At 38.4% G+C, this 13,590-nt stretch overlaps 2 protein-coding genes across 4 annotated transcripts in view; both read right to left on the bottom strand.

The window, feature by feature from the left end:
• LOC140950084 (double-strand break repair protein MRE11-like) overlaps positions 1–13,590 on the bottom strand; it is a 31,371-nt gene that overhangs the window by 11,941 nt on the left and 5,840 nt on the right. For all 3 annotated transcript variants that reach the window (XM_073399259.1, XM_073399261.1, XM_073399260.1), the window contains exons 5-9: positions 13,380–13,467; positions 12,639–12,895; positions 12,126–12,317; positions 811–970; positions 121–201 (exon numbers count right to left, since the gene is read on the bottom strand). In XM_073399259.1, coding sequence (XP_073255360.1) covers positions 121–201; positions 811–970; positions 12,126–12,317; positions 12,639–12,895; positions 13,380–13,467 — 778 coding nt within the window. The remainder of the gene's footprint in view (positions 1–120; positions 202–810; positions 971–12,125; positions 12,318–12,638; positions 12,896–13,379; positions 13,468–13,590) is intronic.
• LOC140950076 (uncharacterized) lies at positions 5,606–9,793 on the bottom strand. Its single transcript, XM_073399245.1, has one exon. The coding sequence runs from the start codon at positions 9,162–9,164 to the stop codon at positions 6,009–6,011; it is 3,156 nt and encodes a 1,051-aa protein (XP_073255346.1). The 5' UTR covers positions 9,165–9,793; the 3' UTR covers positions 5,606–6,008.

The raw sequence follows: 13,590 nt of genomic DNA on the forward strand, positions 1-13,590 counted from the left end.
CCCCTCCCCTAAGCCAACATTTTGCCCTAAGTGAGAAGCAAGTTTTGATGTTGGCTTAGGGGAAGGGTAGGTGGGCGGTTATCACTGTTAAGTCTGGATCAGAGATTACAGCTATCATACCCGTATCCTTATCAGAGGTTTGTCAGGTTGTCGTGGATTGCCACTGTGTTCTCTCTCAGCCTTTTCAATCAACTGTTCTACCTGTCATGAAGTAGAAACAAGACAGTGAAACATACAGGAGATCTACATTAATTATTAACTGGAGCTACGCTTTTTAGCCCTGGCTAAATCTATATATTATGCTCCTTTTTATTACTACGGAAGTAGACAGAGGTCATAATCATAGAAGCTGGTGAAGATATCTCGCAACCGAATAATTATCACCCAGATAAATGTTAAAGTATTTGACAGCATTGTTGTCAGAACTTCACGAATATAATTTTTGCAGACATGGAATGTTTACCAGGGGCACCTAACGACGGTTTCCTCCAAAGTACGTTGAAAACACCATTTAGGCTATCATAAAGTACTTTTAGATCTCTAGAAAAGCATTCCTCTCTCCATTACATTTTAGAATCCAAAAAGTTTAGGTTTCCTTTTTCTAAGAAAAATAGTGTAAACTAAGTAGTAAAATATGAAAAATTAAACTTCAGAAAATCGTAGGGAATTTATTAGTTAAGCTTCGAAAATTGTAAATGAATGGAACGTTCATCTAGAAATTTTTAGCCGCCCTCAAGTAATAGAAAATACGCAATATTTGCTTCTCCGAACAGATATTGTACAGAAAACAGTCGTCGGGTGCTTACTTACTTTGTTGACTAAGTAAGCCATCACCATCTCTTCCTGGGTGGGGTCAATTTCAGTGTTGCTCAAAACGACATCGTCCATGTAGAAAGGGCGCACAGTCTCCAATCTAATCTTTTTTATTCTGAAATTGGTGTTCTCTCTGATCTCCAAAATTCCAACATGTCTGTAGTGAGAAAGATCAAGTTAAGAATCTGTTAAGAATCTCAAGTCCGATTTACACGACAGAAAAAACCGGGTCTGGACCCATTAAAAAGTGGTCCTGACCAGTTTTTTTAACCGTTTACACGGGTAACAATCAGGTTAGGCCTATAATTGACAAGTGCATAGTACACATGCGCGAAACCACCATAAAGCACGGCAGGCTCACATGAAGACAATGGTACGGAACGAAGATGCGTTTACAGAGCGCTTTCAAACAGCAAAAGGGATCTGGACTCGTTTTTTTCGGTTTTGGGGCCATAGCCACCTATGACCCCAAAACCAGAAAAAAGCGAGTCCTTATCCATTTCATGAAAACATGGCACGGAAGGTTTACACGGCAAAAACATCTGGTCCGTACCGACTTTTTTACGAAGAAGAAGAAGAAGAAGAAGAAGAAGAAGAAGAACCTTTATTAATTTATACCGCTCAGGGTAGCCCCTTCAGACGCAAAAAGCTGTCTGTTATCAATGGGAGCCCTGAGCAACAACGCACAAAAACACACTAAACATATAAACATTACACTAATACAGGTAATAATACAAATAGAAAACTATTTTCAATTAAAAGATTAAAAGATGTAAAACACGAAATATCATTAAGATAATTCGTTAAAAAGAGTGCAACCATAATAATAGAAGGATCTTTTTGCAATTTCAGTTCTCACAGCAGGCGGATGTAAGAGGTTGCTTTGTCTAGTAGCGCGCGCATAGATTGTATTATTACGTTTAAAATAATGTTTAAAATACTGGGGACATTGACCTTGCAGGCATTTCTTAACGAGTTTAAAAACAGATTGACGTCGGCGGTCCTCCAAGGTGGGCCATTTCAGAACGTCCAATGCCTGCTTGCTGCGCACAGTACAAGCCACTATCCTAGCAGCCCGCTTTTGGAGGGCTTCAAGGTCTTGTTTACGACCTTCCCCGCAACAGCCCCACACACTTACACAGTATTCTAAAATTGGCCTAATTAGACTACAGTACACTACATTTGCACTCTCTCTAGTGAGGCTTCTGCGAAGCCTGCCTTGCATTCCTACGCGTTTTCCCGCCTTCGAAATTAGGTACTTTATTTGCTCGTTCCAGCTAAGGCGGTCATCAAAAACTATACCTAGATAAGTGAAGAAGGTCCGGACCCATTTTTTCTGTGGTGTAAATGGGGCTTCAAAGTTGTAAATGGAGGTTTAATTGGTATCTAAACGTCAAAGGATTGTTCTGAAGTGCAGCAATGACAGCTGACTCTACCTAAAAAGAGCAACGTGGAAAAAATTAAAAGAGACCCCATAAATCTCGGCAAAAAGGTAACCTCAAAACTTTGATGAGTAGCTAGGCCAAAAGAGCTGCAAATTTCAAATGCTTCAGCCTCGGTATAAAATATTCCGTAAGTAGTCATGCATGATTTCATGAATTTTTGAGTGTGCAGGCTTCTTTTCACTCAGAATAGGGACTTTAAGGTCCAACGACGCGACGGTAACAAGAACGTCGCTTAAAAAGTGAATTTGCGTTCTTTCAGTCTTTATAGCGATTATTCCTACCCACTTCCTTTGTCAATTGTAGGCGAACCCTCCTAAAGCTGAATTTCAAGGGACCATATTTAAGCTCAGAAACAGAAATAAAATTTCGTCTTTGCTTGTTTACGTTCTCCATAAAACGCGAAATTGAGCATTTTCACGTCGTAGTCGTGAGAAAACGGGAAAGAAATGTACTTATTTATTATGTGCTTATTAAACCTATTGTTTTAATGACGTTCTCGTTGCCGTCCGGCTCGTCGTTGGATCTTAAAGTCCCTAATTTCAAAGGAGAAGTTCATTCTAATGGTACATTTATTCATCTTGCCAACAAAAACAAATACTGCAAGCTGACAAGTCTACTCAGCCAAACCTCAAGATTGTTTACCAATAATATTTTGAAGTAAACAATGCAAATATGTATTCAATTTTCCTGCCAAACTTCACGTTTAACTCTTTGAGATCATGCATATATTACCGGGTTAATTTGTTGCTATGAAGTATCTTCCAAGGTGAAAGCATCGATTTATATACAATTGTTGTCAGGTCCGTTTCCAGACTTCAGAACAAGACGAGGCAAGTTTCGAGCGCCGAAGGCGCTAGCCACTAGGGGGGTCTGGGGGCATGCCACCCCCCCCCCCCCCCCCCACAAAAATTTTGAAATCTGGAGGCTCAGAAATGCTCTTGTAAGCATTTTCCGCGGCATTTTTCTTCAGAAAAGTCAATTTTGGGCAAGTGTAGAAGTTCACAAGTTTTTTTATTGCTTCGCGATACTGGTGCCAATTTAATGACCATCTGCATTTTAAAGAATTCAAATGTTGTAACACGTATTATAACAATAAAATGAATCCACGAGAGTAGCCAACGTTTATGGATTTTATACTGTAGATAATTAGGAGAAGTCTTAGGTAACATTTTTTTTGAAGTTAGTTCTCAGATGATATACAGAATCATGCTCACTTATCAATTATGTTTCGACACACTCTTGCTTATGTTCTTCAACTTTGAGACAGCCATGTCATAATATAGCCATCTCTTAAACTTGTAGGACTAAGAAGTCACTAACTTTCACGATTAAGAGTAGTTCACTTCTCCCTTAACAGTTAGAAAAGCGAAAAGTTTCTTGTCCGTCGTTTAGAGTGGTTTTCGTTTGAGTGTCGTAAAACCAAAACCAAAGTAATAACTCTGGCCAATCACATAGGACACAGACAATACATTGAACCAATCAAAACTCGAAGTAATTACATGTGGCTGACGCAAAGCGCGGGAAAATGCATGCGAGCGCGTCACAATTGGCTTTGGTTTTACTTCTGATTGGATGAAAAGGTGGCGCGAATCTTTTAAGCCAATCGCATCGTGTAGAAAGTGCAAAACCAATTACTTTTCGACACTCAAATGAAAACCGCTCTATTCTTTACTGAAAGCTAAGGTAATCCGTCTGTGGCCAGAGGCATCCCATCTTTTTAAAACAGAACTACTGTCAATTTCCGTTGGTTTATGAATGTACGCTAAAGCAAGCTCGTTCAGCCTCGCATTAGCCATGCTTGTTCAAGACCAGGTTTTCAGCCTTCTCAGTGAGCTGAAGTTTCTTCAAAAAAAAAAAAAAGGCCAAAAAATCAAGACGAGGCAACTGCCTCGTCTTGCTTCATGCTAGTTACGGCCCTGGTTGGTTTTCTTTAGAGAGGAATTTCATTCAGTTTGTAAGCTCTTTGAAAGCTGAAATTTGCCTTTAACTGAGTAACCTTTCTCTGTACTAACACTTTGTTAAAAAATGCACCATGTTGGGATAAACTACTTTTAACACTTTTTTCATGGCCATTACACGTCAACTCTATCTATAAAAGCACAGGACACAATATATTTCCTGTTCCTAACATCTCATTTATTGGAAGCACATTGTTGTGCATTTTGCTTCTACGATGCACAACAAAAAAAAAGAGTGATACATTACAGGGCTCAATAATATCTGTATGTCCCAGTGTAAAGGTTTCATTGCATAAATGTTGACTCAGCAAATCAAGGCAAATTAAACCCTACCTACCGTTAACTAACTCAGGCATTGATAAACTACCGGGATTTCTCATATTCTATTGTCTTTGTCAATGGTTACTGGTCTAGACATAGCGGTAAGCACTACCCTCAATATGCCTGGGTGGCACTGACTAAAATGCAGTACACTTTGAAATGGAAGCAGCTGAGAAACAGGTTTACCGTGGCTCAAAAAGGTTTTCAGCATTTTTTAACACTCTGCATAAATGGATCAATTCTAAAACACTTTAAATTTCGTTTTTTCCCAGAATAAATCTTAATCACTAACAAATGAACATTTCTTTGACACCATCAATGTAAAGGATTAAGTTACATAGTTTTTTTTGTAACACCACAAATTACCATATAGCAATTTATAACCTGGTGTAACACCTTTTACTATTTTTTTCAGTGCTTGAAGCACTCAAGGCTAAATTTAACCTTTCTACAATGTAAAAACAACTTAGGGCACCTTAACTTTTTAAAAATGTTAACATAACTTTAAAATTAATGATCAGAATCAATACTACTACAATAACTCATTTACACTTGATGCAACAGTAATGCTATCAAACAAATGCTCAACAATTTGCAAAAGAGTCATGGTCCTCTTTGTAACAATACAGGTTACTATGGCAACAATCAACAGTACATCCTGTTGAAATCACCCTTACTTTAGGTGCCTTAGAATGTACTCCAACTTTTAAAGAATTTACCAACTTTATTCCATCTTAAATTTCTGATGTTCTTAAGGTGGCTCTGTACATTTTCCCTCAAAACTCAGTCTACTTGCTACCAAAATGTTTTTTTCATTAATGTTGTTTTCCTGATATGATCATAAAGCTAAGTTAGATAGATAGTTAGATAGTTTTTTTTGTAACACTACAAATTACCATATAACAGTTTATAACCTGTTAAAGTGAAACACCTTTTACTATTTTTTTCAGTGCTTGAAGCACTCAAGGCTAAATTTAACCTTTCTACAATGTAAAAACAATTTAGGGCACCTTAAATTTTTAAAATGTCGACAGAACTTTAAAAATAATGGTCAGAATCAATACTACTACAATAACTCATTTACACTTGATGCAATAGTAATGCTATCAAACAAATGCTCAACAATTTGCAAAAGAGTCATGGTCCTTTTTGTAACAGTACAGGTTGCTATGGCAACAGTCAACAGTACCTCCTGTTGAAAACACCCTTACTTTAGGTGCCTTAGAATGTACTCCAACTTTTAAAGAATTTACCAACTTTATTCCATCTTAAATTTCTGACGTTCTTAAGGTGGCTCTGTACATTTTTCCTCAAAACTCAGTCTACTTGCTACCAAAATGTTTTTTCATTAATGTTGTTTTCCTGATATAATCATAATGCTAAGCTGAATGCAAGAGGTCTTCATGGGTCCCTTTCTATCAGACCTTTACCGCACTTCTAGGATGCGTGTATTCATCTGTATCGAGGTCAATCAAATCAGAAAGATCCCAAATCTCTCAGGATCCCTAGAGGGGGTTAGGTATTTGATCGGGTTTTTCCTAACTTTGGACACCCTCTTTGCCACATCAATAAGAAAATCAGAAGAAAACTGCTGGAAAAGATTCTGTGCAGGAATGAAATAGTTAGGTAGATATTGTGCCACAAGAAAATGGAGCAAGTCATCCAATAAATCTAGCAGATGTTTCACAAAATTGTCAGCTTTCCAGTGCGACAGTGGAAGCCTCTCTGCTGCGAGCAGAACGATTGTCTGAATGTGATATGACTTCAGCAGCTGTGGCCTGTCAAAATGCATCTCACAGAGAAACTTTAACATGCGAAGACAATCAGTCAGCACTGGGTTGTCCTCATTCAGTTTGTTTAGCAGGATGTTTTCAGCTCTTGCAAATGAGTACTGGAAAAAGAGGCCATACAGTGGGTCTTCTTTGCTGAGAGTAGGTGGTTGTTTTGGTACCAAATGGCAGCCATAACTTATGACATCGTTGACAGTGTCACTATTAGGCCAATACCTTTGCCGACCTCCCCATTCTGCTGCACACAAAGGCCACTGGATGTGACGCAGTGATAACACATAGTCAACAGAAAGATAATTGTGTAAGTAGTGTACTGTAACTGCTGGACCATTCTCTTCAATTTTCCTAATAGTGATACCTTCTTGTTTCAGTTTTTCCTTTGTTAAATTCTCCCCTTTTGCCTCAAGAATCCTGTACCTGATGTTCATGTGTACAAATGACAACAAAATGGGATAAAAGAAATTTGCTTTCAATACTTCAGCAGATAGATAAAATTGCATCTTTCCTTCGACAAATTGAGACTTAAAAGGCACAAAGCAGAAATTCCACTCTTCAAGATCTGCTGGGACTTTCTCCAACCAGGGTCCAATTACAGTAAAACCTGGAAAATGCATTTTGCTGCCATGATCTGGTACCATTTGAAAAATAAACTTTTTGAGTACCAAATGATAATCTATTTCAGGTTGAGCATGGATAAACGGAGCATTGATTCCACCTTTGTTGTATGCAGGAACAACTCTTAGTTGTCGTTCCATGCTTCCTGTTCTTAGAAATTTGTAAGTGTAGACACGAGGGACATGATTGAGTATCTCAAAGACACCAGCTTCTCTTAGTTTTGACTCTTCTAGGAGTTCGTTAAGCAGGCCAACCACTTTCGCATCATACATGTTGTGAACACCTAGCTCTATCAGACTCCAATGTATATCATGCAAGTCTTGTCCTGACACAGGGTCAGTTCCAGCTTGCTGATAGTGGAATGGCTTCTGGGAAGACTGTTGTGTGCTCTCAGGCTCTGATTGCTTGATAAGATCGGGCTGCTGGAAAGGTGTTGGAATTGTTAAGTACTTAATTTCGTCTTCTCCCATGCTCTTGATCTGCTCTTTCAGGTAAGAGGATATATCGTCTTGCTCTGGTGGAACAGCCTTGAAGGTTTCACTTTGACTTGTTACTTCAAGTAAAGGTTGTGCAGGTAATATCTCCATTTCCTTTTCCTCAATTTCCTTAGAATCTGCTGTTGAAATAGTTTTTGATTCTCTATCTGAATCACATATTTGCCCTCTATCTTTTTGAAGACTAAAGACATCTTCAGCACTCTTAACCTCACATTCCGCCACTTTTCCATTCAATTCAAGCATTTCAACTGCAAATTTTTCCTTCTGCTGATCATCACCAATATTGCATTCCCTGCTCTCCTGAGATAATCCCTTGGGCTTCTCTGTTTCTGTTGCCGCATTCCCCTTTCTATCAGCATCATTATCTGTAGCTTTAGATGTGGTTTCTCCATCAAACAAAGACACACCAGTATTTTTGTCAGTGTTTTCTTTGATACCCTCCATATTTTGCTCAAGTCCTTCTGACTTAAACCCCTTGATATCCTCTCCAAAATTTTCACTTTCTGCCAGGATTTCCCTTCCCTCAACATTTACCTCACTTTGTAACTGTTCAGTCACATTGCAGCCCTCAGTCTCCAGACTTAGCTGTTGCACTTTCGACACCAGAGCGTCCTCTTCTGCACTTCTCACTTCCTTTCTATCTCCATTTTTGGGGACAACATCTTGTTCCTTCAAATTATGACTAAAGAGTTCCAATCTTTCTGATGATGAATCTATGTCTGACGCTAGTCCTTGCAACAAAACTGGAACATCTGTTTCCCCATAGCACTGCATGAGTGCATTCGTGGCACTGGCTGCTGCTCTGTCATCAAAAGGATCACCTATCTGAATCATAGTCACAAGGAGCTCCACTACACCTTGCCCCAGAAGTGCTTCTTGCAAACCTGCAAATCGGCTCATTTTCTCAATACAGTTGGCAATGTCTACAGCGTAAACACCCTGATAATTAAGGTAAGTCTCTCCCGTGCTTACGGACTTTCTGAGAATGTCAACAATGAAATCTATGCAGCTTTCTTCCGCAAGCAAGTACACGCTTGTTTCATCATCGGCAACGCTGGCCGCAATAAACATGATTAAGGATTTGACTAGTGTAGTCAGCTGTTCAAAGGGTCCTTGATAACTAACAAACACGTTAATAAGAATCAACAGGGTATCACTCACGTTGCAAAACAGAGCGGATGTGGCGGGGCTTTTTGACACCTGCCATAAAAACTGAATATTGGCCAGAAGCATCTTAAAATGGTCTGGCTCAGAACTTGGCAATACCAGCACATTCAGATCTTGTAGAACTAGCTGAAGTATTTTGGTTGAGGACAGACTGCTTGCAAATGTTGGACTAGCGACTAGATGTGTAAGAACTTCCGCTACGGCAACATAAAGAGGGCAAAATATGAGCGTTCCAGAAGGACGATTTACTTCCCCTTTCGTCAAACTGGCCACCATTCCACCGTCTGAGGGCAAAAAGTAATAAGAACTGAATAAAAACCGCTGTAAAACAAAATGAACATCAGAATTAGCCAGAGTGTCAGCTACGCTTTTGACCGACGCTTTGCTTAGACCATCCAAGATGTTCTTTACTTCAAGAAGAGTTGATGCAGATGCTTGCATGCACGACAACTGTAAGGAAAGATCATTCTGAGGAAGTGAGCTCTGTGCTTGTAAAGTATCCTTAAGTTTGCGTATGATGCGTTCCGAAATGAATCTGTCTGCTAAATCGTTTTCCATTGTGATATTGCGCAGTTTTCCCACGGAGATCGCGTTTAATTTGTATCGCAGCGTCACTTTTCGAGCGCTTATACTCAGCGTAGAGTCTCCGGAGTTGTCCTTTGTCTCAAAATTTAGTTGAAGAAGTCATTAACATCCTTTTAACTCGCCTGCGTCGCCTTGTGATCTCCTCAGCTAAAGGAAGGAAACCGAACGAGTTTCTTCCCAGGCCCAGTGAGAACCTCCCAAACGAAAACTTGTGTCCAGATCTCCTCATCACTTTGTAAAGACGGGAATGGATAGGATCCTAGGATCGCGGCTGCGGATAACGGATCAACTTCATGCGAATCCTCCTTCGTTCTATTTATATTCTCGCGGATTTTCTAGAGTCGAAAAGTTATAAGTACAGGGAAACATCTCAAATGTACACTCAGTTCAAGGCTTTTATTCCCAAAATGTGCAACCTCTTTTGCAAAGAAATTCCAGATTTCAAAAAACATTGCATGAAACGAGTAGCACATTGTTTTTCACAGGGTCTTGGCAATTTCAAAAAAGAAAACACACAAGCTAGCTGTATTATTGCCCAACTTCCTCTTAAATCAAAGTCTTTGGAATTCAATCCTTATCTCTCCACAAAGGCTAGGAAAACAATAAACCTAAACCCAACCTCCACCCACTTTCAACAACTATCCCCGTTCTGTTTAATTGCTAGGCGGTGAACAAAATAGTGAGGACTGGAGGCAGTTAACAATCTCGCAAGGCAGAAAAAACCTCAAATCACATTTTTTACCACTGTGAGAGAAGGCAATTCTTGATAAGGCATTTTTGTGGGTCTCATCAAGGAGTCAAAGGATCTTTTGGTTCCAAATTGATTTTATATCAATTCACAGCAAAACTCTATTCAACAATAAGAATGGTGGAAAACACATTATTCACAAAGCGTTCCAAGTTCCACATGACCTGACGTCACACTGTAATGCTATACATGTCCACAACAACCACAATCCTTTGCAAGCCATGCTAATGACAATGCCACAAGGGTAGGGAGGGAAAATGAAACAATGCTCATTTTTATGCCAACCCATCCCCAGTCCCCTTAGTAGTATTTTAACATTGCTCTTTTTAAAACTGTCTGTTTTTTTTTCGTTTTCTAGCTATACTTTAATAAATACCGTAATTGAACGTGATTTTTCTAAGTTAACAAACTGAAAATTAAGCCCAAATACCTGGCTATGAGGTGCAGCCGCAATTTTTGGTGATGTTCACCTTAAGTACAACATGCTTTCCGAAGATGCTGATTATGTATGCTATACATTTCAGTTTTTATTATTGTGATTTTATTTTCTATGCAATGCAAGACATTAGTGCACATCATTGAAACATTATAAGAATTTTGAATATCAACACTAAGTTTGAAAAAATAATTTCAATTATTTGCATAAAACTGCAAGTCATGTAGCATATTAATATTATTTAACAATATTCAAGAGAAGTGCAACCTGCCATCCATCAATTTTCCTTTTAAAAAGTACAAAAACTGTGACATCACATGAAATGTTTATATAAACCGGAAGTTATTAATACCAGATGTTCACTAGGAACGGTGGGATGTATACCACCTGTGAATCAACATGGCTTATGTTTTGATCACATGTAGCATGCTTGTCCATAACTGTTCATCAAATCATTATCAATATCATACATCCTGTATGAAACATCACATCAACAATGAAAAACACCCAGGCGGAGGATCAATGGCAAATGCCCCATGCTTGGGACTCACAGCCTGACAAAACGGGGGTACCCAACGTCAATTTTCGGAAAATATCTGTTCGGAAGACGATTTGAGATCTAGAATTTTCGGAACATTTTAAAAAATGGTATAATTGCCCTTATAACATAGCTAGAAAATTCGCCTTATCAAATTCAATAGCGCGAGCATGCTTCATATTCCTATTGAGCACGCTGATGAGGTCAATAAACTATTCGCAAATCCTGAGTCTCCTGAGTGCATCCATAACTCAGCAATAGACAATGAACCATTTACCATGTGTTTTATAAGGAAATTTAAGAGGAAACGTTTGAATTTGTTGACCGATAATAAGGAAAAGAGGTGAGTGTTGTTGTTGTTGTTGTTGTCATCTCCGCGAGCTGTGCGGGCTATGGGGTGAGATCATTCTTTGCAAAGTTGTTTTCTCTCAATAACAATTTTTCGGTAAATTAATAGTCTTCGGACACCTAAATATGGATTTTACAATCATTTTAGAGTACACTTTCTCTCAGTTTCAGGATAAAAACATAAGATTAACTGTGAGGGAAAAAAATATAGTCACGTAAACATTGACACGTACTGCTTTGAGCGCGCCCTACAATAATAAAATTTTAAGTTAACTGCTGCATTGATCGCTTTGATAATGTTATAAAACAATAAATAGTTCATGCTGCAGCTGTGCGTATGTCGAGATATTGAGCACTTGGGAAGTTCGGAGAGCACTCAAGAGGCTAGAGTTTTGTACTCTCCAAACTTCCCGCCTGCTCAATATCTTGACATATGCACACTGACGCATGAACTAATTGTTAAATTTTTAATGGATTTTTACTATAAAAAGGTCATCTACAATTTTCGGGAGCCTTTTTTCTGGCTGAAATTTTCGAAAAGGTAAGTTTTGATCCCTATGATTTTCAGATCACTAGACTCTCAGCTAGGAAATCCAAACAGATGAAAAAGTTTTAGGGGATAAAAAATAAATATGCCTATATCTACCATTTAAATACTAAAATACATTTAACAATGTTATGTTTAAAGTGGTTTTGAACTATATTCTCATTGGGTGCCCCTATAAACGTAATTAATGCCTAACAAAATGCCCCGGTGGATGTCCCATAAGTAAGTAAATAATATTTTTATTGTTCCAAATATACCAGTTCTGATGCTTGTGTGGCAGTTACTATCTTAAACATAATCTGGTATCCAACACTTACTTAGTTTTTGCTTCTCCTTCACAGAGTGAAGTTGCCACGCTGGAACCAGGTTGACTGATGTAAAAATCCAGGTCTGGGTCATCTGAATTTTTGGGATCAATAATACACTCGTGCTCATGTCCCCAAATCACAAGGTTAAGAAAGTTGCTGAGGAACTTCTCTGGAATGTAGTTTGTTGCACTATGCTTTACCCTGATGATTACAAAATGGAAATATATTAAGTCATTAAAAAGCAATGGACTTTTAAGTGAAACTAATAACAGGGGAGATCAAGAAAAAAAGCAAACAATTTAGTGCCGGTGGAAGTTTGAATCCTGACCCTGTTGGAGACTAAAAAGAAACCTAATTAAATATTTGTCCTGTAAAAAAAAACCAAACAAACTTTATTTAGACCTTTGAAATAAAGCTGACCTGTATTATTAAGGGACACAAGTTTCTGAACTTAAGAAAGTGACAGCTTAATAGAAGGAGATGCTTAATGCAGGTTTGACTGTTTTTAAAATTTGTGTTTACCTATTTTGATGAAGCACAAATACATTGCACCAGGAATCAGGATTTTCCTTGGGCCTGAGCATTTTCACATTCCCATTGAGAAATGTTCGGTGAAGACGCTCATCTCTGATAGATCCTAAACCATAAAGGGCCAGTTTTACACGTTCTTTCTGAATCAAGATGGGTGACACTGTGATGTCATCAATAGATGTCGCTCTTCCAAAGTAGTTGACAAACCCACAGACACTAAGTAAGTCCAATGCACAAAGGTTTCCATCCTAAACAAGACATTTTTAGGACACAGGAATTAAATGTAAAATGCTAGCTTTAGTGACACACAGGCATGTATTATCACTGATATAACAACTCCCTGTGCAAGACTATACTTGGGCACAGAAAATTATGCTCAGACTACTTATCACAAGGATCCTTGGCCTCAGCTATTAACCCTTTGAGACTCAATATCCATATACAGATTCTCCAGACTGATCTCCATACACTTCCTTATAGAATGTGTTGAGAGAATTTGATAAAAGATCAAGTTTCCCAAACCTTTTCTTTTGATTATGTATCGATATTGTTAGAAGATTAGAAAACTGGTATTAGTCACTTTTGGGGTTAACTTACTATACTCTAACAGTAACCCCATAGCTAGTTACGTACTTTATCCTTTTCTATAAGTCCTAAATTAGAGCACGGTTTAGTAGATGTTTTTCTTCAAGAATATTCAATGATCTTTTAGAGTATAATACTAATTCTCACCCCAGCTGGATCATCGTGATTTCCATGAATTGAGAAGACTGGAATGGATATGTTAAGGTTAGGATCCTCATAATTTACCACAGGAAAACTGATAAAAGAAAACGGATACTAATATTAAGTCAAAACAGGAATTGCAAATGGGGAATTTTGAATAAAAATATTATTAACAACTGCGTCGCTAAGTAGAGGTGGATGCCCGGAATGTCCTGGG

The sequence above is a fragment of the Porites lutea genome, chromosome 10, assembly GCF_958299795.1.
Source record: "Porites lutea chromosome 10, jaPorLute2.1, whole genome shotgun sequence".
NCBI lineage: Eukaryota > Metazoa > Cnidaria > Anthozoa > Scleractinia > Poritidae > Porites > Porites lutea.

Coding starts and splice junctions, on each gene's coding strand:
- LOC140950076 (XM_073399245.1), bottom strand. CDS start 9,164: ATGGAAAACGATTTAGCAGACAGATTCATTTCGGAACGCATCATACGC.